This window comes from Strongylocentrotus purpuratus, unplaced genomic scaffold (genome assembly GCF_000002235.5).
Source record: "Strongylocentrotus purpuratus isolate Spur 01 unplaced genomic scaffold, Spur_5.0 spur5_scaffold_15, whole genome shotgun sequence".
NCBI classification, from domain to species: domain Eukaryota; kingdom Metazoa; phylum Echinodermata; class Echinoidea; order Camarodonta; family Strongylocentrotidae; genus Strongylocentrotus; species Strongylocentrotus purpuratus.
This window is the reverse complement of record NW_022145600.1, coordinates 24,483,018-24,500,739: the sequence shown is the minus strand read 5'-3', so window position 1 is coordinate 24,500,739 and position 17,722 is coordinate 24,483,018. Positions and strand designations below refer to the sequence as shown.

The 17,722-nt window shown below is 36.6% G+C and overlaps 1 protein-coding gene across 1 annotated transcript in view; it reads right to left on the bottom strand.

The window, feature by feature from the left end:
- LOC576870 (homeobox protein Nkx-6.2) overlaps positions 1–11,585 on the bottom strand; it is a 34,381-nt gene extending 22,796 nt beyond the window's left edge. Inside the window, exon 1 of the mRNA XM_777138.5 lies at positions 10,391–11,585. Coding sequence (XP_782231.1) covers positions 10,391–10,898 — 508 coding nt within the window. The 5' untranslated portion in view covers positions 10,899–11,585. The remainder of the gene's footprint in view (positions 1–10,390) is intronic.
- Positions 11,586–17,722: the final 6,137 nt, after the last annotated feature.

Here is a 17,722-nt window from a genome sequence, read left to right as displayed (position 1 = left end):
TGCAGTACTGATATGTGATATTCACGCTGTAATTTTGTCATAGATTATGAATACATGAAATAAGAGTGTACCCGACGTTATCAGTCTGTCAAGCGGGTTAGGAGACTTATTGGGTGTACCGAATGGGACAATCACTTTGATTAACACAATGATCGAATTTCAGGAGCCCGGATGAGAACCAAGTTACAGGGGGAGACTTGATCAAGACGAAGTGATGCCATATTAATCTTCCAAATATCCATCCAATCCAATTTGATGATTTGTAAACAAAAGGAGTGACGTTTCCGCGCCAGCGTAATTGAGTTAAGGAGATCAAATCCACCCCTCGTTTATCAAATCAATTACAAAAGGTATGCAATAAAAGTTATGGGGGAGATTGCATGGAAGAGATAAATGTGCCATCGCTTGTACCTTTCTCAATAAACGTTTTTCATCTTTTCTAAACATGCCAAACAATTGAGGAACTAGTCTACAGACATAAGACGGGGTGCGAACTGTCTCTATATGACCGGCTTCGCTGATTCTGATAGCAAGGCGAATAAGGATGACACACAACAGAAAATCTAGATCTGAATACATGTACCACATATTCAGTGTATTTAGATACAAAGTTTAATTCATTAGTTGAATACGAAAAATCCTTTTCTTTCTATAAAAAGCACGACAGCAAAGACTTGGCGAATCCAATTTCAATAACATTCTCCATTTCCTTTTTAAATGTGCTTAAATAGAATTTACAATTTTAAACTTTCTTTAAGTTAATTTTTCAAAGTCTCTGGGATCGTTATATGAATGGAATACAGGCCATACTGTTCACAAATCTGACTACTTCCTAGGCGTTGAGACTTTCTAAGAAATTCAGGATGATACTGTGGTTATGATTTCAGTTGGCCCTCGCATCTTGTATGATGGATGATTCGAAAACATATTATGAATACCCAAGATGAAGGTGCTATCGAATATAACTGGGTCATATGACATGAATAATGCCACAAACAAAATAACCCCTTTAGCTCCAGATTTCTTTAAAAAATTACAATTGCTTCTACCTCCTCCTTTCTCTCGTACTCTCCAGACAACAACAAACAAAACATCCATGAATATACCATGAAATGAGTGATCCGTGATACCATACTAAAGGTACAAATATGAATATCAGCACACCTTGTATATCAACACTCTCCCATCTGACCGTGACGCGTTTTGCGTCAGTAGGACCATTGGCCAATACAACATGTTATATAAGTGGCGCCATTATCCAGGCGCCATTTTTAAAAGTCTTTATTATGAATGAAATGCATATTTAGTGATATTTATTTTACCTTATGGGTGTTATTATATTCTTAACATATCTATATTGAATACCTTCAGGTGAAAATATTTAGTTTGGGGCGTCTTAGAGCATATTAACAGGTAAAGTCTTATTTATATGGGTATCTGAAACATGTAGATAAGCCAGGATTAAATGCACTTAAAACATCATGTTACATGATTCCCTCAATACATTGTACATTAAACAAGACGATAAAGTGGTAAGGTAATTGCTTTTCATTTCAATTATTGAAGTTGCGGAAATATATAGTATTGTGCTGATAATGTCTTGTACTTAATTGTCCAGTTTTTTTTATATAAAGAAACCGCAATGCGAAGTTTTCAGATGCCTTGTATATTGATTGATAGTGGAAATTTTCCATTCATCTAACTTCTAACTTGTCGATGCTGACATCACTTGAAGATCAACGATCATCGATGTTTCTTTACAAAAATGGACTTTAACAAAGCTCTTCGTCATTTCCCATCGGCGGTCGTTAACTTTACAAGTCATGAACCCCTCCCATCTTAACTTATATTGTGAAAGATATCATTAAGATTGCGTATGATGATTTGATTTCCTACTCTCTTAAACACAGCAAAGAGGAGAAAGACTTACAAGAGACATAGAGATGAGGGACGATGCAAGAGGATGCTTTTTTTCTTTCTTTGCGACCACCTGCCCCTACGATGTCAGATCACATTCTGACAATGAATGAAGTCGAGTTAAAACAACAGGCGGACAATATCATTTAATATATCATCGGACACCTCTGTAATCCCGCGGACAATTTAATCATGTTAATTTGCGAAAGTGCATTTTTATTTTCTCGCAAGCGACACGAGAGGTGTTTTTTTTCCTCGCGCTATCTCTATCTCTCTTTCTTCTTCTACTCCTCCTCTGTCTCTAGTTTTCTTCGTCGTAGACAGATGACGAGTGAGAAACAGAGAGTGAGTAAAAGAAAGAGAAAGAGAGAGAGAGACAAAATAAAAGAGAAATGGGGAAGTGGAACGAGGGATAGATGGTGAGAGAGAGATATATAGAGAGAAAAGGAAGTAGAGAATGGCGAACCTCTAAATATAGATCCCTTTTAATGATGAAGTCTTCTACAGTTATACCTACAGATGCTTCGTTCTTCATCCCCCTTCTCTATCTATCTCTCTCTCTCTCTCTCTTTCCTCTCCTACGTATCATCTTTCTCCTCAGCCTCGCTGGCTCGCGCACAGAGAGAGGTACGATGGAGATGGGTGCTCTCTCAAACGGTTGCTATTGCGTCAAGACCCGGGAAACGATCGGGCTTGATTTCGTTCTCCATCATGCAGCTCCCGGATAGCATTAACAGAGCTACAAATTGGAAGACGGGTCGGGTTCTTGATTGAATTTAAGAGCTATTTGTCTTTGATCCGCATGTCAATCAATCTTGTCTAATTTTCGATTGTGTGTATTATCCGCGTTCGTATCACCTTCTCACCTGTTCTCCACTCACCATCCTTCATTATACCAGCTCAAGACGATGTCAAAGAACATGGGAGATTGGAGGAGCGGAAGGTTTAGTCAATAAATTTCTTATATTGCCGTTTCCTATCCTAAAAATATCGGGATTAACATCTTAGGAATGACCCCCCCCCCCCCCGCCCCCCATTTCAGTGTTATTGATAGAGGTAGAAAAACAAATCCATAGAAGTTCATTCGAGGTGGTAGACACACTTTAGCTAATTATTTGATTTAATTTACAATATATAGTGTATTCAGTATATATCCTTACTCTATTGACATTAATCTGAATAATTATGTACTTAACAAATTTGTTTGTATCTATTTAGGTGTGTATGAGCTCTCAGTATTCACTGAAGTATCTCCTTTATTATGCTGTATATACTATGGCGTTTTGTCTTAAATTATTTTCTTTGAATACTTGCATGCTTATGTTTAAAATTTGAATTCGTACTCTCTTTTGCATAATCAAAATACTTCCCCTATATGATGCCACTTTTAGGAGGGCATTTGAGGTCGAATTGTTAAATCGCTATATGAATTCCCATACTTAATCTCTAAAGATGTGAACTACAAACATTAACTGTTAAACATTATCAAGTCTCTTCAATAAAAATATCTTCTTTTCTCTTTTTCAATTTGCGTTGCTTTTCAAAAGTTTAATTGTATGGACAGAAAAAAAGCAAATTGAAGATTGGCGAAGGAAACAGTGATAAACAGACGTTTAAAGAGTATAAGCATCATCAGTCAGGGGCGATCGCTGGTGAAAATTACATCCCATCTCACTGCTAAAGCGGGCTAACGAGAGAGCCGCTTGCCTCTCTCTATCACTGTCACCGCAGAAAACCCGCTAAGGTATCCTCAAGGGAGCAAACAGAGCTGCGAACAATGAAAGACTATTTTCACGCTCCGCGATTCCATTAAATACAACGCCAGCCGTAGCTTCAGGACATAATTTAACAAAATCGATGAGTATTTTACCAAGTCGACAATTCATTTAGTTAAGGTTTTTCTCTTTTTTCTTCCTTGCCTATTTTCTCTCGCGTCTTAGTTTACCGATCTTTTTTTTTTCTTTTCCGCTATCTCTCTCTCTTCGGAGGGTTTTATCTGAAGAATCACACCTATATGTTATTCTCGTTTTAGGTCTAATTACAAACGCTTCTTTGCGTCATTAATTTTGTGGAAAAGAGGAGTGTCGTATTAGATTAGAGGCGTTAAACCACCTGTTTAATAGTCGGATATCAATCATTGACCTCTGACCCACAGACATTTTTGTGAAACCGTTAATTTACGAATAACAGCTAAGTTTGAACTTCAGCTTCTTTTTGTTTAGGAATAAGAATTTTACAACTCTATGTCGTTTCGAATATGTAAGACTATAACTCTGTGCGAGTAGATAAAAGTTTGGATACGTTTTATTGTCCTTTTCAACGTATGAGTAGGCTTTGTTTTAAATAGGCCTACTTAATTTCATACATTGGCTTTATTCTCACTATACCATGAACATCCATCCCTCCTTACCTTTCAAGACCATTGCTTTTAATCAGCATAAAACAAATGTATGATGCGCATCTTAATTGGAATCATACACGTTCTTTGTTCTCGTCCAATTAGGCGCCGAGGTCTTTATTTCAGCGGAAAAGTGCTGATTAAGCACACATGTCATCGATACTCCAAATACCTAACAAGCTTACAAATTAAATACGTCGCGATTAATCAAAGAAAAAGGACAAGTATACACACACACACACTCACAGGCACACACAAATATTGTACGGACCTCTCAACGCCAACCACGGACTACTGTCGGTTGGGCACTTGTCTCCCTGCACGCTGTTCGTACTGAAGCGCGATGCAGCCGCTAGGTAAAAAATGACAATGCTCATTTTGTAAAGTTAACTAACTAATAGAAAATAGAAGCAGTAGTAGTAAAACGTTTACAAGATAAAGGATATATAGGATAAGATATGTAGAATGCAACCTAATCTTTCTTTGTCATGTGTATGTGATTTATCTCATGTGTCCCCTCAACAAAATCCTTAACAATTGTGATGGAGCGATTGCGATTTATTTTGTTTGTTGTATAATTGCTGAACACCCCAAAATGAAGAAAAAAATACCGACACACAAAGATATTCAAGTAAAGACGATACAATTTTGAATTAAGATTTGTTCCTCTTGTACAAAAAGACCTGTTTGATGCACCAACAATAATGGTAACATAATCATAAGGGATATACATGAACTCACAATTTTTCTGTGAAATATTTTTACCTAGAGAGAAGAATGAAGGGGCACCTACAACAAAGTGAAAATATCCGTAGATCCTACCTCTCATATATTTTGAAAATAAACGAACGGTATTGAATTTATTCCCATATTGCCTTCCAAGAATTGCAACAAAAAACTAAATAATGGTTTCTTTTGATGAATAACATATACTGATTGTAATGTTTGTTCAAAATTGATTACATTTTATGATAATGTTTATACAAGTCTGTTCGGAGCAGAATGTACACAGATTAATGTAATAGATGGATATCACTGATATGTGAATTTCATGAAGCATCATTTAAAAAAAGTTAAAGTGTAAAAAAAACAACACTATATTTCAGCGGTAGCAAGTAGGGTCCCATATACTTGAAGTTGTATTATTGTTGTGTATCTCGTGCCATATAAATGTTTTCATAGTCTCAATTAAGTTTGGATGTAATGACTATCTAAATAAACTTACGATGACGAAGACTGGTTTAAGGTTGACCATTCCATGTCGATAAAATGCAAAATGGTAAATGCTTATCGCAATGACGAGCCATGCTATTGGCTAATACGGACAGGACACGTGACGTGATACAGGAATGAGGCGCCACCGATGCCACAAAGGAATGCGCCATCTCTACTTCCGCCTTTGGGCGCCTGTTAAATGATGATGGTTTAAATCTATCTTAAAGCATGAGTCTTGAGATAACCGGAACACTTTCATTCAAATAAGCATCAATCTTTTAATCGGTAGCAATGGATACACCTGCTGGACTTTCCCTCTCATTTTCCAGGTAATGATAGTGAAATAATGTCTTGATGAAGAAAACAAATTATTAAAATTAAATTTACCCTATGTTTAGAACTCTCTGTTGTCTTTTACGAACAATTGAGTATTAAAAGCTCTAAGGCGAGGGGAATATCGTAAAATGATAACGTTATACACGCACACACATCTTCGCACACGCACACGCACACCCCCACAAAGAACATACACAACACAAACACTCACACACAACCATATATAGTTATATATATATTCTCTAGGAAAAACATTAAAATAAAATATTCCGTTGGCATGTGTATTGTATGTATATGCACATATACATGTATATGTACATACGTTATTTAATTGAATTTTACTCTTTAAAAAAAAAATTGATAACGTTTAAACATAAGACCTTCCTGTAGTATTATTGTGTCCCACCTAATAAACAGTAGCATACATTATGATTACATGTAGCATATCATGAATTAATGAGAAAGAGAACGGGTAAACTCAAAGTCGTGCAGACTGTGTGTTGCCTCTTTATGTATCAAATAAAGTATTTTCCTTTATTTTCATTTATGAAACGTTTCCTGAAAATGAAGATAATCTACCATTAGACTATAATACCATTTCTCTCCATCAAACTATCAAAAAACAGTTTTAACGAGGATATTACCTTCTTTGTTCTTCTCTTGATTTCTTTACATTCGGGTTAAGAAAATGATATCTAAAACTTGAAGAAAAAAATTGGGAAATTTCGCTTCCTTCAGGTGATTAATTTTCGACTTTGGATGGAATCGTTTTAAAACACCTTTTTTGTAATCACCTCGATACCACCTCCATAATTACGTGAGATATGCAGATCTTAATTATCACATATCGTGACTTATAATTAATGGTTGTTTTCCCTGTCTTAAGGGTAATAAAATAAGATAAGTGCAACCCAAAATTACCTTGAGTAAATAGTTAATCGGTCAAAGTTCTAGTTTGTTTGTTCATTCAAGAAACGGGAAGTGGCTAAACGGCCGGCTGCGATCGCAAAATCAGTATAATGATCAATGCTAACTGCTTTAAAGATAAAGTAATTATATTTAATAGTTAGGTAAACAACAAGATTACTTAGGGTTTCATTGTTATTCTTTCCATTCAGAGGCGTCCGTTTAAGGTGCTATAAAACACTTCAACATTTGTTTTATGGGATTGGTTTTTGTGTATACTTACAAAGATAACTTGTGAATTCCTACATTATACTATGAAAGTGATGGTAACGTTGTTTAATTTTCTAGCATTGTCTAGCGTCTAGAAGTCGGACGATTGTACTTGTGCTACTTTAATTAGACAGTGTGTTTATAGTTTGCATTTTTATTACACGATGTCGGGACGGTGATTTATTCAAAGGATATCATTTCACGTACGAAAAAGGATGATTAGAAAGGGAGGGGCACCATGCACAGGCAGTTAGGTGTTTTCATTCTAATTAAAATCGCGTTTTCCAACAACTCTGTTCAAATACAACAATGAAGGACCTTGGTCAATTTTATAAATATACCCTTACCCTTCCACAAAAAATTAATATGTATACATTTCATCTTCTCTGCAATGTATGTTTTCAATTTTACAGGAAAAGTTTTATCAAAATATATTGAGTTCAACAAGTCAAGACTAGAACTATGTCAGAGCAGAGTGGCTTCTATGCTTCGAACTAAGAGTTACCAGGTTGTAACATTTATTTGCCACCACCGTCGTTCGGCATATATTTCTAAAATTATGGTGTTAAAGTTTTACCACTTTATTTAGCCCGTGATAAGATCGAAAATACTTTAGTGGTGAGATAGAATATACAAATTAATTGATCCATTGAGTAACTGATCAATATCATGTAAAGAAACTATGCAATCATGTCTGACAAAAAAATCTATGACCGAACTTATTGAAATTATCCTCTTGAGTGGTATTTTTTAAGTGAACTCTTTTTCTGTTTTCCTCTCGCTCCATGCACCATCGCAAAGCTTCAAGTTTTACTCTATTTGTAGTGTCGGTTGAAGAAATGTAGAGAAAATTAAATAATAAATCAATCATACAGAACGATATTGCACATTTATTTTTCGGCTTCTAACCTATGTTTTTAACCATCGTTTTATCTGCGACTGAAATTTTCTCCAATAAAGTCATCGTCAACACTTTTTTAATCTAAATGCATTTCCGGCGCAAGCCGCCTCTATTTTTTTTTTCTTAATCTTAATATCATGATGAATGAGCCATAGAGAATTTTTTCTTTTCACTAAGGAAATTTACATGTGTTTAAATAATCGATTCTCTGTTTAATATTTAGATTTCTGTATCTAATATAATTGCCATTTTTCGGATCACAGGAAGATCGTTATTAAAGGGTACGGATGGCTATAGCCCACCTCCTCTAAGACAGGTCCATAGAGGAGGTGCGGTTGCTCAGTTGTAGAGCAGAGTTCTCGTAACCGGGAGGTCCCGCGTTCGAAGCCAAGTAAATGCGCTCGTGCCCTTTGGTAAGACTTTAATCCGCATTACCAAGTTCCTCGGAGAAGACTTAAAGTCATCAGTCCCCTCGTTGCTTATTTACAAACATATACATGTTTTCTTAACAGCCAGGTATATAAAGCAATCCTCAAACATCATCACAACATCATGTCTGGGAATCTCTATGGATTATCTGAGAGATTTGCATGAATATACGTCGTTTGATTGGGGACGATTCTGACTAACTTTTATATCAGCAAAATAATATGCTTGATGAAATAATATTAGTTGGATCTCTTCGTAACCAACAATTTGTCAATACCTTCAAAAATATCTAAAAACTCACCTCTTCTGTGAACAATATAACTGTAAAGCGCATTTGAACATATATATGGAAAAAGCGCTATATAAATAAATTATTATTATTGGTGGATGTTTTGTGACAAAAAAAAGTTAAAGAAAATAAATATCTGAATATTAATGCGGCAGGAAAGGACAAGATAGCACAGAAGCAAAAGGAAACGAAACAATAGATCGATATATAAGTGGTAATGATCAACATAGCAATAGTTCATTTTCTTTCCAACACGTGTCACTCATATGCGATACTTTATTTTTGTTATACATATTTCTAAAAGGTTTGAAATATGAACCACACCAAAAATATGAATATCCATAGTATTTATATGAAGGACATATTAATTGTCTCTATGTATTCAAATTTCTAGAGAAAGATGGGAAAGTGGAAGAGAATTTAGTTGATTGATTATGCTCCTTCCCGTGCGATCTAAATTCACACATAAAGTACTGCTAATATCTTGACAAAGGAGATTGGACTATTTGGTCCCATATTAATGGTACAAAGAAATTTTACTGAGATTCAGACTTTGTGTAGTCTCGAATTCATTTTATCAATTAAACATTATTACTTCCCCCCCCCCCCCCATCAACAAGATGATTTTTCTTGAATGAACATTTGAAAACTGGGTTTTGTTTGAAGGGTACAGATAATTACTTACATTTTACATCAATTTGTATTCACATTCATTTCAAAGGTGTCGGTATGCAATGCAATTCTTTAGGATATGTTTAGGTTTTATCATAAGCGTTTCTTTCATTATTCTGCTATAATTATATTTAGAATCGTCACGATTCGAGTAATGATGCTATGTCTCCTTCCTCAGAAGAATGTACAGACAATATCTTTTGTTTTAATTGCGGTATGATTTTACAACATATTTAATTACTGCAAATGATTTGAGAAAAATTGCTTTGTCAAATTTTAATCTTAGCCATGTATAAGGAAAACACGATCGTCTAAATGTTCAAGACAGCAAGTTTCAATAACCCCGTCAACAACCTTTACAGTTATTAAACTACATACAAATTTGAATACTAATTACATTACATAATCCGAATATGCTACCTCTTGAAAATACATTACGGTATTGAAATTGCCCTAGAGTTTATTCCTTGGAATTTTTTGCGATCGTATTGAAATATATGTTCATCATTCATAATATTCGAGGCGAAACATCCCGGAACAGTTGGAGTAGAGGAAATATTTTCCCATACTTGTCAACATCCTTTTCTCGTCGAACTCAAAACTGCTTCAAAGAATTTATTTCCGATCAAGGTTTCAAAATGAAAATCTACTTGAATTCTCTATAACTATATAAAGTACAATCTAGTTACAGGTTTACACAGTTAAGCAAGCGATCTTATCTTACTCATATTAGAAATACCCTTCCTGTTTTTTTTACAAGATCTGGTAGCTATGGCTAGGTTTTTATGCAGGTTTTAAAACGAGGTATTTTTAAACAACTGTTTTTCGGAGAGGGGTCTTTTTATGTCTATATAGAGTCTGATTAGTTTGTCGTTGTCTATATGTAGGCCTTTATTTTAAAGAGAACAATACGTGTATCCATAAATGAGTAAGCTGATACAAACGAGCTGTCATACGTTTATGCTTCAAAAGTGTTAAACATTACACAAATTTGAACATTTAAATTTCGCATAAAAAGTTCTTTTTTCTTCCTGAGAAGCAATAATTAGTTTCTTACCTGGCGGGCATGTCAAATGACTGTCTCTCCAGACGGGTGAATGGAGTAGATTTGCGGGCCAGTAGAGAGCCGCCGCTGCCGCTGCTGCCGCCTGACCTGCCGATCCAAAATCAGCGAGCGGCTTTCCCATACGATGGAAGTACAGCCCCGCCGGGCCAGCGTAGCCGGCGAATCTGTTGAGAAGTCCGTGGTTAGCGAGTGCAGCCGTCGCTGCGGCAGCAGCCTGCTGCCCGTCTGGTCGGGATAAAATATCATTGATGCCGTGTGGGGTGGCGCCCGGTCCTGCCGAGTACGATGCGGCTATGCTGGCGGGAATGGCCATCGGTTTGAATGTACCGTTCTGCATGGAAACGGGGACGAAGGCCGGATGGGGGTAGCTGAGTGTCGGTGCCTTTTCAGTCATGCTGTGTAATGCGGCGAGCTGAGGGGAACCAAATACCAACGAAGATGGTCGGGCGGCCTCTACTAGATTGTGCAGAGAAATCATCGATTCGGAGAGTTTATCCATCTCTGAAAATAGAGGAGACAAAAAGATGTGTCCTACGGCTTCACAAGGTTGCTTCCAAAATCCTCCTTTTAGCAACTGTCACAAATCAGTGACGATACTTAAGAATCTCCAAAAGAGTAGAATAGATTCACGATCGCCACACAAATATAAAACACTTGAGTCGACTGTTTTCAGTATATTACAGGTGACCGAAGAAGCTTGATCAACTAAAAGTGTGGAAGAATCTAGAAATTCACTCCTAAAATATCATCTCTGAAGACGAACAAGTCATTCTTGGATGCCACACACTTCGGACAGACGGGGAAAACCAGTGATTGGAACAACTGCCAACGGACATCAATAAGTAGTGGCTATTATACCTTCCCTGGAGCAAAAAACAAGCAGCTTAACAACATCGACAAATTTTTCGTCAAGATATTCACAAATAGCCCATTATGCCCAACGAATAAATATTACACACCGTGTCAAGTTTATCCGCATGCTCCAATAGAGTTTGAGAGGTTTCAGTGAGGTTGGTGTGACGTGCGTGGTAGAAGTTCGCATGTGTGTGTGTGTTGTGTGTACCCGATGGATCCCTAAGCATGCGCAGTAGCGACTTTATATAGCTTCAGCAGGTTTTTTTTATATCCTAAACAAGGGATGAATTAGACATTGTTATGGATATCGACGAAAACATTCTTCTTTCTTTTGTTCAGCCTTTAACTTCATTTATATTTTAAATGCTGGTGTAATATTAATATTCGTATACCTGAGGTATTTATTTTCTTGTCTGCTTATCTTTTAACTCTTTCTCTCTCTGGCCCTGTCTATGTCTCTGTCTCTCTCACTCTCTATCCCTATCTATCTACTATCTATCTATCTGTATTTATCTTTCTTTATCTAGCATTTCCGCACTTCACCCATCTCTAAATGTTTCGTACAACTCACAATTGTAACTTTATTTGATATGTTTTTTTTATATTGTTTGAATTAGTTTTTGGAATATCCTGTTATTTTCTCTAACTTTCGTGTTTCATGTCGATGTGTATTGTCTAGTAGCATCTTCTGGCGGAAAACAAACATTCTATGCAGTCATTAAAATCAGAAAACACTTACAAAAGCAAAAACATACCAACACTGAAACACGGATCGCAAAGACTTCTGGGAAATCCACTGAAGGGCAACTTTGATTCCCTGTTGTATACTGCAAAGAAATCATGTTCGCATTACGTAATATTGTTAAATATGTGTTAATTTCGAAAGGTGAAGTACAAGGCCATTGAAATTGCATTAGTTTGATTTCTGTTTAATTAGTTCCAATCGTGTTAAACAAACAAATGAACTAAAGATACACATTCTAGATCCCATTCCACAACATGCACTCCCACACCCCTTTCCTCTTCCTCTCTTTCCCCCTTTCTCTCTCTCTCTCTCTCTCTTATCGTCCCCGTTCCCCTCTCTCTCTCTCCCTCTCTTTCTTCCTTTTCTCATTCTGTCTTTCTCTCTATCTCTCGCTCTCACCCGCTCTCTAATTCATTTCCACCATATCATTCTCTCCCATTCTTCCGAAATTAACAGGTCCAACATGGAATTAACAAACGCAGTGAAAGTCCACGCAATCATCGTTGAACTATGACCATGCCGATTGGTCGACCATTTCGTGACGTCACGTAATTATTGGGCTGCATGATTCTGGTGTACGGGGAAACCCATGGGATAAACGGCAGGCGCGGAATCTCTGTAAATCAACAAATTTGTCAGATCTCCTTTAAATCAACACATGTCCCTTTCTTTTTAGCGATGACTTTGACAGGCCCATGGCTGCAGCGTTAGGGAATCTAGCCCCGTTGCGCCTTCCACTGTACACTTGTGTGGGCGGGAGGCGGGAGAGAGAAATGGGCTGTCGAACGCTTCTCGCATGGAATGGGGTGGGAAGGGGAGGGGTCTATGGAATTGTCAACATTTCGAGGTATTCATTAAAAACGGTTATAAAAAGGAACAAAACAAAATTAGCAGAAGAAAAGGCAATTATATTCCTTAGCTAAAAGCTCCTTCAGATATGAAACCGCGCCAAAAACGCGGTGGCTTTTTGTGATGATGCCAAGTGTATAGCACACGTCTCATTTTTGTAATTTATGACACAGAGCTCCGTGATTATGGCGCGTACTCTGTTGCGCGCAGTTATTCATTTACAAGTAAATTACAAAACAAAATGGCGGCTTAGCGCCATATCTGAACGGAATATCTTGAGAAACAAACTATAAATGTAAGATCAACAACAAGACAAAGAAAATTAAAGAAATGTGCCCAAATGAACTACATGTCATTTAATTTAGGTTTAAATGTAAAAATATTAGTACTAAATCACATTGTACTATGTCTTTTGGAAATGTTATTTTTAACTTGGGGACGACGAAATGACACATTATAAACTGGAAATCGTTGTTAAGGCTGATGAGTATGTTTGTGTGTGTGTGGGGGGGGGGGGTGGAGTTTTGTTTAAGCCCATCCCCACTGTTGCTACCGTTAGGCATGACGTCCTGGCATAATGGCGTCAACATTTTGATTTATTTAAAGAAAAAAAGTAATTTACTATATAAAGTATAGAAATTAAAGAAAGTTCACTCTCTATCCGGATATGTGATGGCGATTGCCTGAACACGGGTACTTTCACATTCCGTTTAGGGGGCGGGGTGCAGCAGCCCATATCCCATCCGCACGCCTTTCGTTTGGTACGCCTGGTTTACATGACCGCACGTGTGCGTTTCGTTCACCTTGGGTCCTTCGTTTGAAGGGAAGAAAAATAACCAGAATTGATCTCGATTTGATTGAATGAGAATTTCATAGCGCATGTCGGATTTGCGGCCGAGGAATTAACAACTCGCGGCTCCTTTTGAGAGCTCCCAATCCACCCTCAATTCTTTCCTCTCACTTTCCTCCTTCTTGACGGGACCCGGAGAAGAGTGGGGCTATAATGGGGTCCCATCTCATTATTGGCGTAAATCCCTAACAAAATACGCACCTTCTTTTAATATACACCGATAGGGGTTTTATGCCAAAACCGAACAATTTCGGCAAAGATTTTGCGGGCACTTATGCGATTTCCTGAAAAGCTCTGGATGCTAAGCTATTCATGTTGTTTGCATTAAACGGCACCATCCGACCGCCTACAGATCGCATTACTCCAGCCTACTAACGAGTAAATTCACACTTTGAAGTGCGTGATTTCGTTTTGTCTTGAAATCATTTCAATTCCTCTTCTCATCTCCCTCCTCGCAAATTGAATCCTGATCTTTTAAGGACGGCCGTAACCGATCGGAACATTCTGTTTCTAATTTGTCGGGAAATAGTCTATCATGGAAACAGGCAGATCAATAATAGGACCTACCGCGATATCTTGAGAGGGTTATTTGTGCGACTTCGTCCGTGATTTGAAATCGCCTTTCCATCAACCATATTGCCAGCAGAAGTAGTAAACACATTTTTTACACAATGCAATTTGTTCATCCTATTGATGGTATTAATTTTGAAGGTCATGGCTTTAAGAACTTCTGCCCGGCAACTCAAATTAAAGTTTTGTGACGATAACTTAATTGAGGTTAATTTAATGTGATCTTCTTATGAATAGAATTGTATAGCTTCTTAGTCACAGAGAGAGAGAGAGAAAGGGAAGAAGAGAGAGTTGAAACAAGAGAAACAGAGAGTAAGCAAGATGCAGAGAAAGTGTGATGGCGGAGATAGAGAGAGAGAGAGAGAGTTATAAGAAGAGAAAGGGAGAGTTAACATAAGAGAAAGGGAAATGGGCAGAGAGAAGGAGTTAGAGGAGAGATGGAGAAAGGCAGAAAGAGGGAGGGAGTTAGTAAGGCGATGGAGAGAGAGGGAGAACATCAGGAAATGTAAATGAGAAATACATTTCCTAATAAAAAGAAAATGTCCCTTTGATCACAAGGGGCAAAAAACAAGATCCACAATTCAAGAAAGCGCCTCAGAACCATCTGTCCCGAATCTTCAAATGCGATGTAATCAAGATTTCATACTCTCACATGCTACTTCAGTACTTCCGTCCATTCGTTTTTCATTTATTGCCTAAGATGTTTTCAGACTCGAAAGCAAGCAAGATGCGAGGTTTTATTCAACAGCACGCGAGCACGTGTTGAAAAGGTGGACCTCGCAGGATAAAGCCGCTCCAATCTCCGCCGATTTAAATGAAACTTCAAAGGTGAACGTGATGGGGAAAGTATGGCGCTTTTCAACATGTACCCCCTTGCTTTAGAGTGCAGTGGAGAAAGAGAGAGAGAGAGAGAGAGATAGACAGACACACAGAGACAGAACGGCAGAAAGACAGGGAAACAGATACACAGATACAGAGAGAGAGAGAGAGAGAGAGAGAGAGGAAGACATAGACAGAGACACAGAGACAGACCGGCAGAAAGACAGGGAAACAGATACACAGACAGAGACAGAGAGACACAGAGAGGGAGAGAGACAGATACAGAGAGAAAGAATCAAATGAAAATTCCACTAACTAGAGTGTGATGCAGGCGTGTATGTATGTTCACGATAACAAAATGAAAAGTGGGAAATAAAAGAAGAATAATTCAGAACAAAGAACCAGGGATGTAATTCAAAACGCGACAGAGAGAAAAAAAAAAGAAGTTAATGATTAGGCAATTATGATGATGGTGGTGATGGTGGTGATGATGGTGGTGTTGATGTCGTTGATCCTCTATTTTCAGATTTGATAAAATAAGGGATATTTCAAAAACTGTCTGTCGAAAGCAACTCCGAAACTAGTAATATTCTTGTTATAATATATCAACAAGTCATACAATACCCAAATTTTTTGTTCAATAATATTTCAAGATTTACTTCATTCGCATACTTAGGGCAGTGATATCGTTTCCACTTACACTTTTGTTTAATTACTGATAAACATTGTTTTCATTAATATTATATTTTTCATATGTAACACAATAGTTTAATGCTTGTTTTTAAGGTGTGGATTAGATTATGATCATCACAATTTAGTCTTCAGATTTTTGTTAATATCTACTATAATTTTACGGAAATTGTCCACGGTGACAACTTAATATTTTCTATAAATATTATTTTGTATGAAGTGTTCGCAAAATATTGTATCCGGTAGAGTTTAAAATCATTGAAGGGGAAGTCCACCCTCATTATTAAGTTAGATTTTAATATAAGCAGACATATAACAAATTAGTGAAGATTTAAGCAATATCAGATTAAAAATAGGAAAGAGTTGTGAATTTTCGAAGTTTTCATTAGATAAACACATCTTTGCAACACTGTGACGTATCTTGTGAGCTTCTCTCCAATTGCTTAGTACAGAAAATGTCATAACCTTTCATTTTCTTATTTATTTATGACGCAATATTTATTTAATACACGAGTGGTATAAAAAAAAAACCTATTTGCAATAATTATATTAAAGGTACTATGTCCCATTTGCAGGCCAAAAAAATGAAAAAGTTAAATTCCAACTGCATTTGAAAGATAATACTAATTTAGAACTTCCCTAAAAAAGGTGGGGCTTGAAAATGTCTTCAAGTGGGAAAATAACGACTATTAGTTGTCAAATCGACTTTAGGGCTATAGAGCCCAAAAGTAATAGTCTTGATTTTCAGAAAATTGTACCGAATGGTCATGCATTTTATGCTGCGCAAAGATTCAATCACTTTAATCTTGGCCATCACAAGAAGTGGGTTATTGATGTAGACAAATGCTCATGTACCCTTTACAACTCTTTTCATGTATGTTATTACCAAAGAAAAAAAAGCCAGTCAGTCACTTAATAGTGTCTGACAGTGAAGTCTAACGGGTTTCCTTGCATAATTTGAATATGAGGACACTGCTAAAGTTTAAATTTCACAGATAGGACATACATGACATATTCATAATTCCTGCAAAGTTCTACAGCATTTGAGGTTGGCTGCAAAAGGGACATAGTACCTTTAAGAGTGAATGTAGGATTGAACATTTTCTTAAGGGAAAATAGAACGTTTTTGTTCAATTTGTTCAGTACAGCTGGGACCTCGCAGGATACGTCACAGAGTTGCCAATTTGAGTATGATTGATTGCACCTTCCAAAATTCATAACTCTCTTATTTTTAATCGTTTTTTCTCAAACTTTCGTTGACCTGCATCTCTATTCTGTCTGCTTCTATTAAAATCAACTTAATACCAAGGTGAGGACTTTCCCTTTTAAGTATTAAAAGACAACAATGAGTGAATATACGGTTTACGTTATTTAAAAAAAAAATGTTATGCTTGTGAAATGTAAACAACCATTTTGTTCCAATGTTACATAAATTGTTATGTAATTTAGTATTGTCTGTGAGACGGACAAAGCCTTTAGAATAAGAATCCAGTGTAAATTTTTGAAACAGCAATTAATTTTTCGAACTCATATCGTCATTTTGTTCTAGTTTCGGAAAAAATGTAAGAGTTCAAGAAATTGTAATATTGTGCTGTACTCTAATTTTCTGCTAAATAACAAGAAAGAAGACAGGAAATATTTAATCCATATATATATAATATACACATGCGGCCTTTGCTGACCATTAATATTCATATTTAAACTATATCTATACATGAATGTGTAAATAGTGATAACTAAAAATGTCTTCAATCTTCAGAGAGGAACAGTTAGTATTGAAAAAGAAAAGAATCATCTTGACATTATCCAGTATTTCTTTATTTTCTTTTATTGATGAAAACTGTATATTATACTTAATCGAAAGGCTTAAATGAACCATTTCTTATCCTAACAATAATAAAAGACAAATATATTGTTGTCTATGATATGTCTCGTCGAATTGTTT